Source organism: Branchiostoma floridae, chromosome 17 (assembly GCF_000003815.2).
Source record: "Branchiostoma floridae strain S238N-H82 chromosome 17, Bfl_VNyyK, whole genome shotgun sequence".
In the NCBI taxonomy this organism is placed as follows: Eukaryota; Metazoa; Chordata; class Leptocardii; order Amphioxiformes; family Branchiostomatidae; genus Branchiostoma; species Branchiostoma floridae.
The window spans coordinates 5,976,945-5,987,477 of record NC_049995.1 but is presented as its reverse complement, the minus strand read 5'-3'; the positions used below and the strand labels follow the sequence as shown (position 1 = coordinate 5,987,477).

At 39.9% G+C, this 10,533-nt stretch overlaps 1 protein-coding gene across 1 annotated transcript; it reads right to left on the bottom strand.

Moving 5' to 3' along the window:
* Nucleotides 1–2,400: 2,400 nt before the first annotated feature.
* LOC118404203 (kelch repeat and BTB domain-containing protein 8-like) lies at nucleotides 2,401–7,231 on the bottom strand. Its single transcript, XM_035803231.1, has 5 exons — nucleotides 6,956–7,231; nucleotides 6,157–6,417; nucleotides 5,570–5,709; nucleotides 5,241–5,444; nucleotides 2,401–4,539 (listed from the first exon to the last, which is right to left on the bottom strand). Exons 1-5 carry the CDS (start codon nucleotides 7,208–7,210, stop codon nucleotides 3,639–3,641), a joined length of 1,761 nt encoding a protein of 586 aa, XP_035659124.1. The 5' UTR covers nucleotides 7,211–7,231; the 3' UTR covers nucleotides 2,401–3,638.
* Nucleotides 7,232–10,533: the final 3,302 nt, after the last annotated feature.

Genomic DNA, 10,533 nt, shown 5'->3' with positions numbered 1-10,533 from the left:
AATTGACACAGTTTGTCTCCTGAACACTTTTTCCGCTATTAGTTTGCTATATACAGTTCTTATTGCGCTATCTGCAAGTGTGTCATTCAAATTGACACAGTTTGTCTCCTGAGCACTTTTTCCGCTATTAGTTTGCTATATACAGTTCTTATTGCGCTACCTGTAAGTGTGTCATTCAAATTGACACAGTTTGTCTCCTGAACACTTTTTCCGCTATTAGTTTGCTATATACAGTTCTTATTGCGCTATCTGCAAGTGTGTCATTCAAATTGACACAGTTTGTCTTCTGAACACGTTACACTTCGCTATGAGTTAGCTATGTACATTTCTTATTGCGCTATCTGCAAGTGTGTCATTCAAATTGACACAGTTTGTCTTCTGAACACTTTTTCCGCTATTAGTTTGCTATATACAGTTCTTATTGCGCTATCTGCAAGTGTGTCATTCAAATTGACACAGTTTGTCTTCTGAACGCTTTTTCCGCTATTAGTTTGCTATATACAGATCTTATTGCGCTATCTGCAAGTGTGTCATTCAAATTGACACAGTTTGTCTCCTGAACGCTTTTTCCGCTATTAGTTTGCTATATACAGTTCTTATTGCGCTATCTGCAAGTGTGTCATTCAAATTGACACAGTTTGTCTTCTGATCACGTTACACTTCGCTATGAGTTAGCTATATACATTTCTTATTGCGCTACCTGTAAGTGTGTCATTCAAATTGACAGTTTGTCTCCTGAACGCTTTTTCCGCTATGAGTTAGCTATGTACAGTTCTTATTGCGCTATCTGCAAGTGTGTCATTCAAATTGACACTGTTTGTCTTCTGAACACGTTTTGCGCTATTACATGTATACGTAGCTACATAACGTTATAGTTCTTACTGTTCTGTGAGTGTGTCATTCAAATTGACAGTTTCTCTTCTGAACACGTTTTTCGCTATTAGTTAGCTATATACACTTAATGCAGCGCACAACGGTACTTTAGATGTGTCATTCAAATTGACACAGTTTGTCTTCTGAACACGTTTTCCGCTACAAGTTAGCTATATAACGTTACAATTCTTACGGCGCTATTTTTTGTGTCATTCAAATTGGCACAGTTTCTCTTCTGAACGTTATTCGCTATTGATTAGCTATATACTGTTCTAATCTTAGTTAATCCCTTAGTCAGGCGCGAGCAATGTATCTAATATGCAACAGTTAACAGTCAGATGCAAAAAGCCTTCGTCGGGTAACGTTACCTACAGTTCACTTTACCCACGACGCAACCTATTGGAATAACACCTTACAGATCATAGTGCTGTCTTATACTTCAAAGACATTTCAATATTACTTCGTAACGTGATAAAACGCTGACAGCACCATCAAAAGTACTTGTGTACACTACCGAGTGAGGTCCCGAGTGACTGCCGCAACGGTATAGCGTGACCCGGAAACAGTTGAACCTCGCCCACTAAGCGGACACCCCGAAACCCCCATACGGTGCGTATTTCGGCTTGAAAACAATGGCGAAACCATAGGAAAAAGCTGTCGAAAATCGGTCAACTTTGACATCAAATATATACTTTCTCGTAAAAGTCCATCGCTTGAGATTCACAAGGCAGATAGAACAACTCGTGGGGATTACGAGGACACCTTTGACAGCCTGATTTAGCCCACCGCAATTTTTTAATCTTTTTTTTACGTGACCATGTCAAGTGCCTCAAACGGGCGTCCAACAGGGCTTGCCGCGGACAGAACAAGCCGATGGCAGGGAAACCTCTGGCCCTCGACTTCAAGGACGACATCCTGCAGTACCCCAGTCTTCTGTAAGTCTCCCACAGTCCCAAGAAACCCGTGCAGATAGCTCTCGTCTTGGTAGCAACGAGGACGAACTGCGATAGTGTGGGTTTCTTGGTCAGCGGCAGCCATGTTGATGATGATGGTATGACCTCAGGTCAAATGGCACTTACTGATTACACACATAATGTAGCAGTAAGTACGGTGGTCATTTTTTGTCGCAAAGGTGGTATGACCTCAGCGTCAAATTGTAGAAAGGCAAACACTGATTACCCGCATAACGTAGCAGTACGGATGCTACTATCATATCTTGAAAGAGACAGGTTCCTACCATATTATGTAATAACCGACATCACTTTTAATATTGTAGTGAAAATATGTTCCAAAGGTTACCATATAGAGGTTTGAAGATTCTGTTATGTGCTTGTGGGTTAGTCGGATATGTTACTTGTAGAGAAATCCAAAGTTGTCGATCCCCCTGTTTATATCTTACCAGGAAACATCATAGCAACCTCAATTGATATTACATCTGTTACGATCTGTAGCTACGTCTTCGTCATTTATGTTCTAGCAACTTTTTTTTGAAACAGCAGCATTCAGTTAATAAAAGAGAATCACACATGAAGTTGTTGATGAGTTTATTGTAATGTTGGTTGAATTATGTACAATAGTATGATTCATTCAGATTCACTGAAGACTGATTTTCATGCACAAGTAGCCAACGTGTTATTTACAGGTATTGATATCTAACTGTTATATCTTCATTCTGGGTTTGAGTGAATGAACAGTACATGTATTCTCAAGAAAGGCTCTTGTCTAGTAATAAACGTTCAAGAGTGTTTTAAGACGCAATGATCAGGTCATTCATAGAAAAACAGCCTTTATAAAGAAACATATTTAGCTTTAGATGTACAAAGTACTATCCTATACAAGGCGAATTTAAGGAAGAACTATTTCTATTAAATGGTAGAGAGGATCGATGTGTCATTGACAAAATGCACGAATGCATGCATGAGTATACTGTGCTAAATGCGTATTAAGCATCATGAGGATACAAAATAAGCTTTAAAATTATATATAGTGCAATGAGATTGATAAACCATCAAATCAATGGAAATATGTCTAAAATTGTATATATGGGTTATAATAAAATTAGTAATCAAAGGTCAGTTGAAAGAGAATTGGAATAATTCATAAAGGCAACAGCCTTGGTATAAAGATTTAAGACGCAAAATGTTTAAGTTTTTCAGAAGTTTACTGTTTGTAGCTATTGCGGTGACATGTTCAACGTAAACTGAACACAACAGCAAAAATACTTGTACTGTTTTTTGGCCATCTACACTTGATAAAAAAATCAAATCGTGAATCTGTTTTCTCTCAACTGCAAAAAAAGAAGTCCTGAAATCTTTAACTTAAGGCACTTACAGTACATTAGGTGTGTCATGACAGGACATTCCATTTCCTTCTTAACGTTAACATTCTTCCTAATGTCTAACCCAAAACCAATACAGGTTTGAAGCAAAAAAATACCTTTGTATGCTGAAACAAGCACCAATTTCAGATTAACATCAAAGAATTAGTGCAGTACTATTAACAGTCTGGGCATTCAATAAAAAAAAAGAATTGTACCAAGACATATCGATCATTTAACAGTCCTGTCCTGCCGAATCCAACTATGACAGGTCAATTCATGCTCATACAAACAACTAACTGAAGAGAAAACACAACTACTATTTTCTCGTGAACTCAACACCTACACATTTTGTACTCTCGGTTCATCAAAAACGTACTATGAAAGTAAATCATCTTCGACAGCTAATTCATCGTAGTTTGGTGCATTCAAACCTCTACGTGAATCATTACAGCTCATCCAAATGTGGGCGGTACATATGTGGTGCCACAAGACACATGGAACCACACACCACGTAATCATTGCCAGGTATGGTAGCCTTCAGATCTCTCCAGGCATTAGCAGACCTGTCATACACATACACGAGATAGCGCAAAGCTGCACCGTCAGTGGCAGTAACGTTGCCAGTGCCGTGGGTTTCTAACAAGATGTGCAGCTTGTTCTCCAATACGAAGAATCTAGAGGCCCGGGGAGGGGGCGATTCTGGAGCTGACCAGCCTTGCAGTTGCTGCCAGTTGTCTGCCCATGTGTCATACACCATAGTCTTGGTAAACAGAGCATCCGTGCAGAAGATCTCTGTTCCCATGGCGACGGCTGTCGAGGGTGAAAGACCACATTTTGTCGTCGGGGTCCTCTGTACCCATAGGTCTCGGCTCGGGTCGTAGCGATACAGTCTTAACTTGGTGATGAAATAGAGGTGTGGACCACAGGGCACTACTGCACCATGGAATGCATCTAGATCTGCATCAAGATACAGCCCGTTACAGACCTGCCATTGGTCCTTCTGCTGGTTGTACTTTCTCATCCATATAAAGGAATCGCTTCTTCTCTGTACCAAGCCAATGTAGTATAGACACTGATCAACTTCAACAAGGTGCTCTTTGTAGCCAAGCCAATGATTTCCAGGCTTCATGAACGCAGATAATGAACACACACGTGCCCACACGTTCTTCAGATGCTCGTACCTAAACATGCACAACTTACTAGAATCTTCTAAGTCACTAGCCAGCATGTAGATGTTGTCATCGCTTGTGGCTGTCATGGCTGAGATATAACCATGGTCTTTAGGACCGTAACTGCAGCGGATGTACTTTCCTTCACGAGGGTTCATGAAGAGAATCTCTTTCTTTCTGGAGAGTAAAGAAAAATGTGCTAAATTTACCATAAAATTATCAGCAAAGGCTCTACAGATTATCAAAATGCACAAAAGCAAAGAACGGTCCACATAGTAGACTTACGACTGGTGTAAGTATCTATGACTAGACAATGCATGTGTACTGTTGTCTTAAAGTGTTTATGACACCAGAATACAACATATTTTTAATGACGTCAATGATATTAGTAACATTCAATGAATACAGACATTTGCACTAAATATACACTCTTCTGATGTTATTGAACATGACACACAATCCAATATCATACATCCAATTTTTGATTACTGACTCCGGGTAATTGTATTAAACGTTGATTATTCCATCGATGACGTCACAGTGAACATGGCAGCTGGTTCCGAACCGAACATCAAGGCTTACTAAAAAGTACTGATGAGAGGCAAACAATTCTAATTCATTGTTATTACACTAAACTGCAGGATATTACGATTTTTATTTCATTTGCTTCCCCAAAGTATATTGTACAAATGTCTGTAAACCGTAAGTATAACTAATATCGTGCAATATAATCATGCAAATATTGTAAAAACATAATTCGAAGTGAGAAAATTTTGTGTTGAATGACAGTAAAATGTTGAATGACAGTAAAATACTTCAAAATTGCAAAAACACAGTTTTCAGCATTTTGTTGTGACATGACACTAGAGTGTACAAACCTGAAACTTAGAAGTAGAGCCATTTCCATTGTGTCCATACCGAACCTCTTCCTCAGATACGAAATGTCATTTACTACTTTCCTGATGACTTTAAAACTTCCAGCATCCTCCCTGACCAGGGGGTGATCCAAGATGGCTGCCGTGTCATCTGAGGTCAGCAAGTTGAAGCGGATGTGAGGGAGGATACTGGGTAGGTGGTGCAGTCTGTAAGGTACAGGGAAGAATGTTTTTTAGAGTATCATAGCAATGCCTTACTCAATTAATATCATTGCATGTTTAAAACCTGATTATGCATTAATAAATGTGTGTTTCCAAACACATACACCCACCTGTCTTCCCTGCTGTGCTGCACCCATCTCACCACAGCCTCCCACACTATTGTCTCCTCTTTAACATCCAGCTCATCGTTGCTGATGATCTCAGTCAGCTGATTCACACTCAGGCTGCAAAACTCCTTACTGGAGGCAAGCTGAGGATGTACATAGTACAGACTACATCAAGCTTTTTTCAGTCTAATCTTGTTTTCAGGTATAAAATTATACATGTGTATGCCAATTTATACAGAAATGCAGCACACCAGTAGCTTTTTATATTAGACGAAATGACCTGTCACACCGAACCTTTTCAAACCAAGATACATATGTAACAGAATTCATATAAATATGTCACAGTAGAGATTGCGATTCAGGACAGTCGCCGATTGTCCTAGGACAGATCGTGATCAGAGTTTGTCCTAGGACAGACCTGCAATCAGGACCCATCCTAGGACAAACGTCGATTCTACTAGTACAGATTGCAATCAAGACCTGTCCTAGGACAAACTCCCGGATCCAAATAAACTCGAGTGATGCTAAGATCGGGATCAGCCATGTCATTTGGAATACATGCCTAAGTAACCCATAATGTGAAGACTAACCTCAGAAAAGTGCCTAACAATCTCCTGTAGACAGGCTTTCCGGACAACGTTCACAGAGAAGACATCAGCAAACATGTACAGGTCCACACAGGTGGAGCGCTCTACGTTCATAGCCATGTAGTTGCTGCAGGTGTCTCTCACATAGTCCAGTTGGAGGAGGTCGGCTGCCTGGTACAGGAGCTGCACTGTGTCCATAGACACATGGAGGGTTCCTGAGTAGATATAACTTAGGATCTCCCCAAACATGTCTGCATCCAAACCCTGCAAAACAATACAATGCAAGGATGCTCAACCTTTTGCCACATAAGATACCATTATCTTGAATTCATGTACAGTGGTATACAGGGAAACATATCACAAATCTGAAATGTTTGATTATGTAAATGTAAAAAGTATCCCATGCTAATAATCCAACGACATAGCGTTTATCATCATTTGCACATAATACAACTCTAACTTCTAACTTAAAGAAAACAGCATAATAATTTCTGAAGTACAAAGTCGACCAAAAACCTCTACCAGGAAGGTAAATAATTATAAGAAGGGAGTTGGGGGACAGATTAAAGCAGAGTTTAACGTAAATTGTTTTTGTAAACAATAAGCTCTTTCACAGACTTGACCACACATGCTAGGGTAACGGGAAAATAGTAACGGTGGACGAGACGAGACTGCTTGCATCTCAGGGTTCTTTGCCTTTGACATATTACAGAGAATTACTGTCGCATGTGTAGCCAACTCTGTGAAAGAACTTATACGTTCTCGCCACAGTATTTTGGAATCAAAAGCAGTTCATTCCCACCTGTAAAACAACCTTCGTCTGTCGACTTTCCACCATGCCCCTGGTGAACATGGCCATGAAGTAGGGGCTGGCCGCGGACAGAACAAGGCGATGGCAGGGAAACCATCGGCCTTCGACTTGAAGGACGACATCCTGCAGTACCCCAGTCTTCTGAAAGTCACTCACAGTTCCAAGAAACCCGTGTAGGTAGCTCTTGTCTTGGTAGGCCCGAGGTTGATCTGTCCTGGCGTGGGTTTCTTGGTTTGTGGCAGCCATGTTGTTGATGATGATAGCATAGCACCTGTATAAAAGGGTAGGAAAACACACACTCATTAACCACAAAATGGCCCAGTTTACTTGTAATGCCCTAAAAATGTCCTACGGCGTTCGACGCGCGTCGCGTGTCCTAGGATATTTTTTGTCTGTGTAGAAACGAAAACGAAGCGCTGTAGTGCGCCACAGTGTGGCACCTGCTGATCGCGGAGAGTGCTTATCTCTTTGGATTGAAGAATACTTTAATCATAAGGTCAATATCTGTAGTATGATACGCATGGCAGAAGAGAAGGAGATTCTGCCAAAAGAACTCTGCAACAGACATGGGTCAGCCTGCAAATGTTCCCCGTGTGGCAGAGACTGTCATTCTCGTATGGATCATGGAACTGTTTAGCCACAGTCGACACCGTCGGGCTGATATCAATTAGGATTTTACCATGGTCAATATTGACCGGAGGAGGCCATAAACATAGCCGATATATGTAGTCACGGATGTCAGGAAGGTTCTGTTTATGCGTTTTTTTTAGTGGAAACATGACCAACAACTTACAATAAAGTGTTTTCACGATTTTTTTTGGATATTTGCACGTCTTGGTCGGATACATATTACGTCTCGGTCGGATACATAAATTAAGATAAATCAAATATTGTCTTGTTGATTTTTGTTCTTGATCCCCTTGGCCCCTCGATTTGTATCTTACTCTGTAAACAATCACATTAACTTGGGAATACAGTAGTTAATCTCATACAACAACATGCTCATCAAACAACATTGTATACAAAACTCATAAGAAGTTGTCTTATCAGACTCACGAAAGATAGGAGTCTTTTAAACAAGTTTACTCGGTGCAAAACTGCTTTAGCTTGTATTAGGTACATCGGTACATCGCACTGGTCATTAAAAAATGGATCGCATTGGGATTTAATGGTGCGAATGGCGCACAGCGCCGGGTAATAACATGCTCTCTCCTGTTGATGAGAGCTCATTGTTTTCACTAATTTAGGGTAGACAATGCCAGACACTTACTTAGTATTGGTCACTGATGTGCATTGGACAACCTTTAGGATCGGAATGGCTGGCTATATTTTGGAGTAAGTAATGAAGAACAGACTGTTATTTCCCTGATTAACAAAAACTATAGATTGCTTATTTGAAAGCTATTGCTACTTTTGGGCGTTGTTAACACTTCATGACTAATGCGTTATAATTAAAGGGGACAAAAAGGACGACTTTCCGATTGTGTTTTGTTGCAAAGTAAACATCAGGTGTTTAACGCCAGGTGAGAAAATTTGATCCGCTTTCTCGCTCATTGTCACAGGGCATGCACAAAAACTTGTCTAAAACTTACACATCATTTATACATTACACAGACTTTTTTTAGCTACTCTAAGTTTTTTCTCGCCAATTAAAAAAAAACAGCTCCAGAATGGCATCGTAAGTGTGGTTTATAATATCCCATAAGTCAGTGTGGCAAGTTTTGGTACCGCATATGTTGCTTTTTAGCGCACATCCAGTCAATTTGGCAGTGATGTTTGAATTTCGGTTTGGTGACGCTGCGTAGAGCAGAAACACGATGTTTCTCTCTATAATATTATTGCTTGTATCAAGGCGGTTCAATCCCCCTTGCTTGTATTATGTATCCGGTATAACCGCCCTTCCCCGTAACAACATTTTGCTAGACCTCACGGGATAGCTAGTGTAAATATCGGCGTCATGTTTAATATTGTTATAAGACTGCCGACTATATCGTTTGTAATGATTCCAAATCTGTAGACGCTTTTTGCTAAGAAAAAAAAATGAAAAAAAAAGTGAATCATGTAATCTATCAATCCTTGTACTATTTGTTTACAACCCTATGGTTGTCGTGTGCTGGGTGATGAGTTGTCTGCCGAGTTGTTTTAGGTGCCGGCATTTTACCGGGTAATAACCCAAAGCTAGTACTATGATACAGTTTACAGCAGGTTCACGATTATAAAGGTGTAAGGTATACAATGTGTCTGATTTACCAAGTCTAACTAGTTACAATACAGAGATAGCGGAAGATAAAGTCTCAACGTGTTACGCTACAAGTTACAATCTACACAGAGAGACTAAATAACAGGTGTACATACCTCAGGCTCCAAGGTCTCGAACTGACTTATCAGATAAATACATCTTCCAAGCTCAACTAACCTAACAATGCCATGACTTAATGTTTGCTCTGGTCAGCCAATCAGAGGTCTGCGCTCATCAGGCTCAAATAATCAGGACTCTACTAATTAGTTTATCTATGTAAGCCCCGGTCAAAAATAACAATAGTCCTGATTACGTACAAGTCAAAGATCATGGACGTTACAAATGGATTATGCTTACAGTTTTCTTGTCAGCGTATAACGATAAACTTGCGTATTTCAGCTCATCCGTTCGTTGAAAGCATGAGCAAACTTCTGTACGATTCGTCACGGTCCCAGCTTGTACGCCAACCCCGACTTCTCTGTTAAAAAGTTTTTGGTCACACATGCTGCCTTACTCTCTAAGCAGAGGTAGGTGGAAAAAATCGTGACCTTTTCCTTGCATCCGTTTTTATCGACCGACCTTTCCACCTTTTTGTTGGTGGAAACGTTGGTCGATAAAAACGGATGAAAGGAAAAGGTCACGATTTTTCAAGAAAAAAAGGTTCCAGAAAGAGAACTTTGAGGTCTTGAGGTCTGCACCAACTTTGATGTCGTATAACACCAGAACGGCTAATGCTAGAGCCACCAAACTTGGTGAATTTTCCTAGAATATTGTTGGCAACAATTTCACGAAGTTTGACAAATTTGCCATTTTTTTTGCCATGGCAACCGTTTGTTGACAGGCAGTTTTGCCAAAAATCGATAATTTCGGTTCTAACAATTTATTTTTCACGTTTATTTGCTATATAACTGCTATTTTGTTACATAAATAAAATCTTATGTTATTTAAAATATCTTTCATAATGAGATATGCATAAAGTTTGCTAATATGATGACGTCGTCAGCCCAAATCCAAGATGGCGGACAGTATGGCCAGATCAAGAATAAATAGTTTATTATCCCTTAGAATTTGTAACTACCTGGTATATTTTCATCAAAAACCATCTAAATGAATGTATTTAGTCTATCTGTAGGGACTGCACGTAAACCAACCTAATACAAGCAAATAAGAAAAGGCCTTCTCACAATTCCGAGTCATACGCTGTGATGATGTGGTCTATGGTCTAAGTTCTAGATCTTCTTCATTATATGGAAACAACCACAGTCAGCGTTTTGAAGATTCTGTCGCCTTTGGTTGTTTGGGTTTGACTAAGAAGTGCATGTCGCTATGG

What these genes read in the sequence shown, in the direction of transcription:
- LOC118404203 (XM_035803231.1), bottom strand. Translation starts at nt 7,210, where the DNA reads ATGGCTGCCACAAACCAAGAAACCCACGCCAGGACAGATCAACCTCGG. An exon ending in AGACGAAGGTTGTTTTACAG is followed by an intron (nt 6,418 to 6,955) that starts GTGGGAATGAAC and finishes ATTGTTTTGCAG; the next exon opens with GGTTTGGATGCAGACATGTT. An exon ending in CAGCACAGCAGGGAAGACAG is followed by an intron (nt 5,445 to 5,569) that starts GTGGGTGTATGT and finishes TGTACCTTACAG; the next exon opens with ACTGCACCACCTACCCAGTA.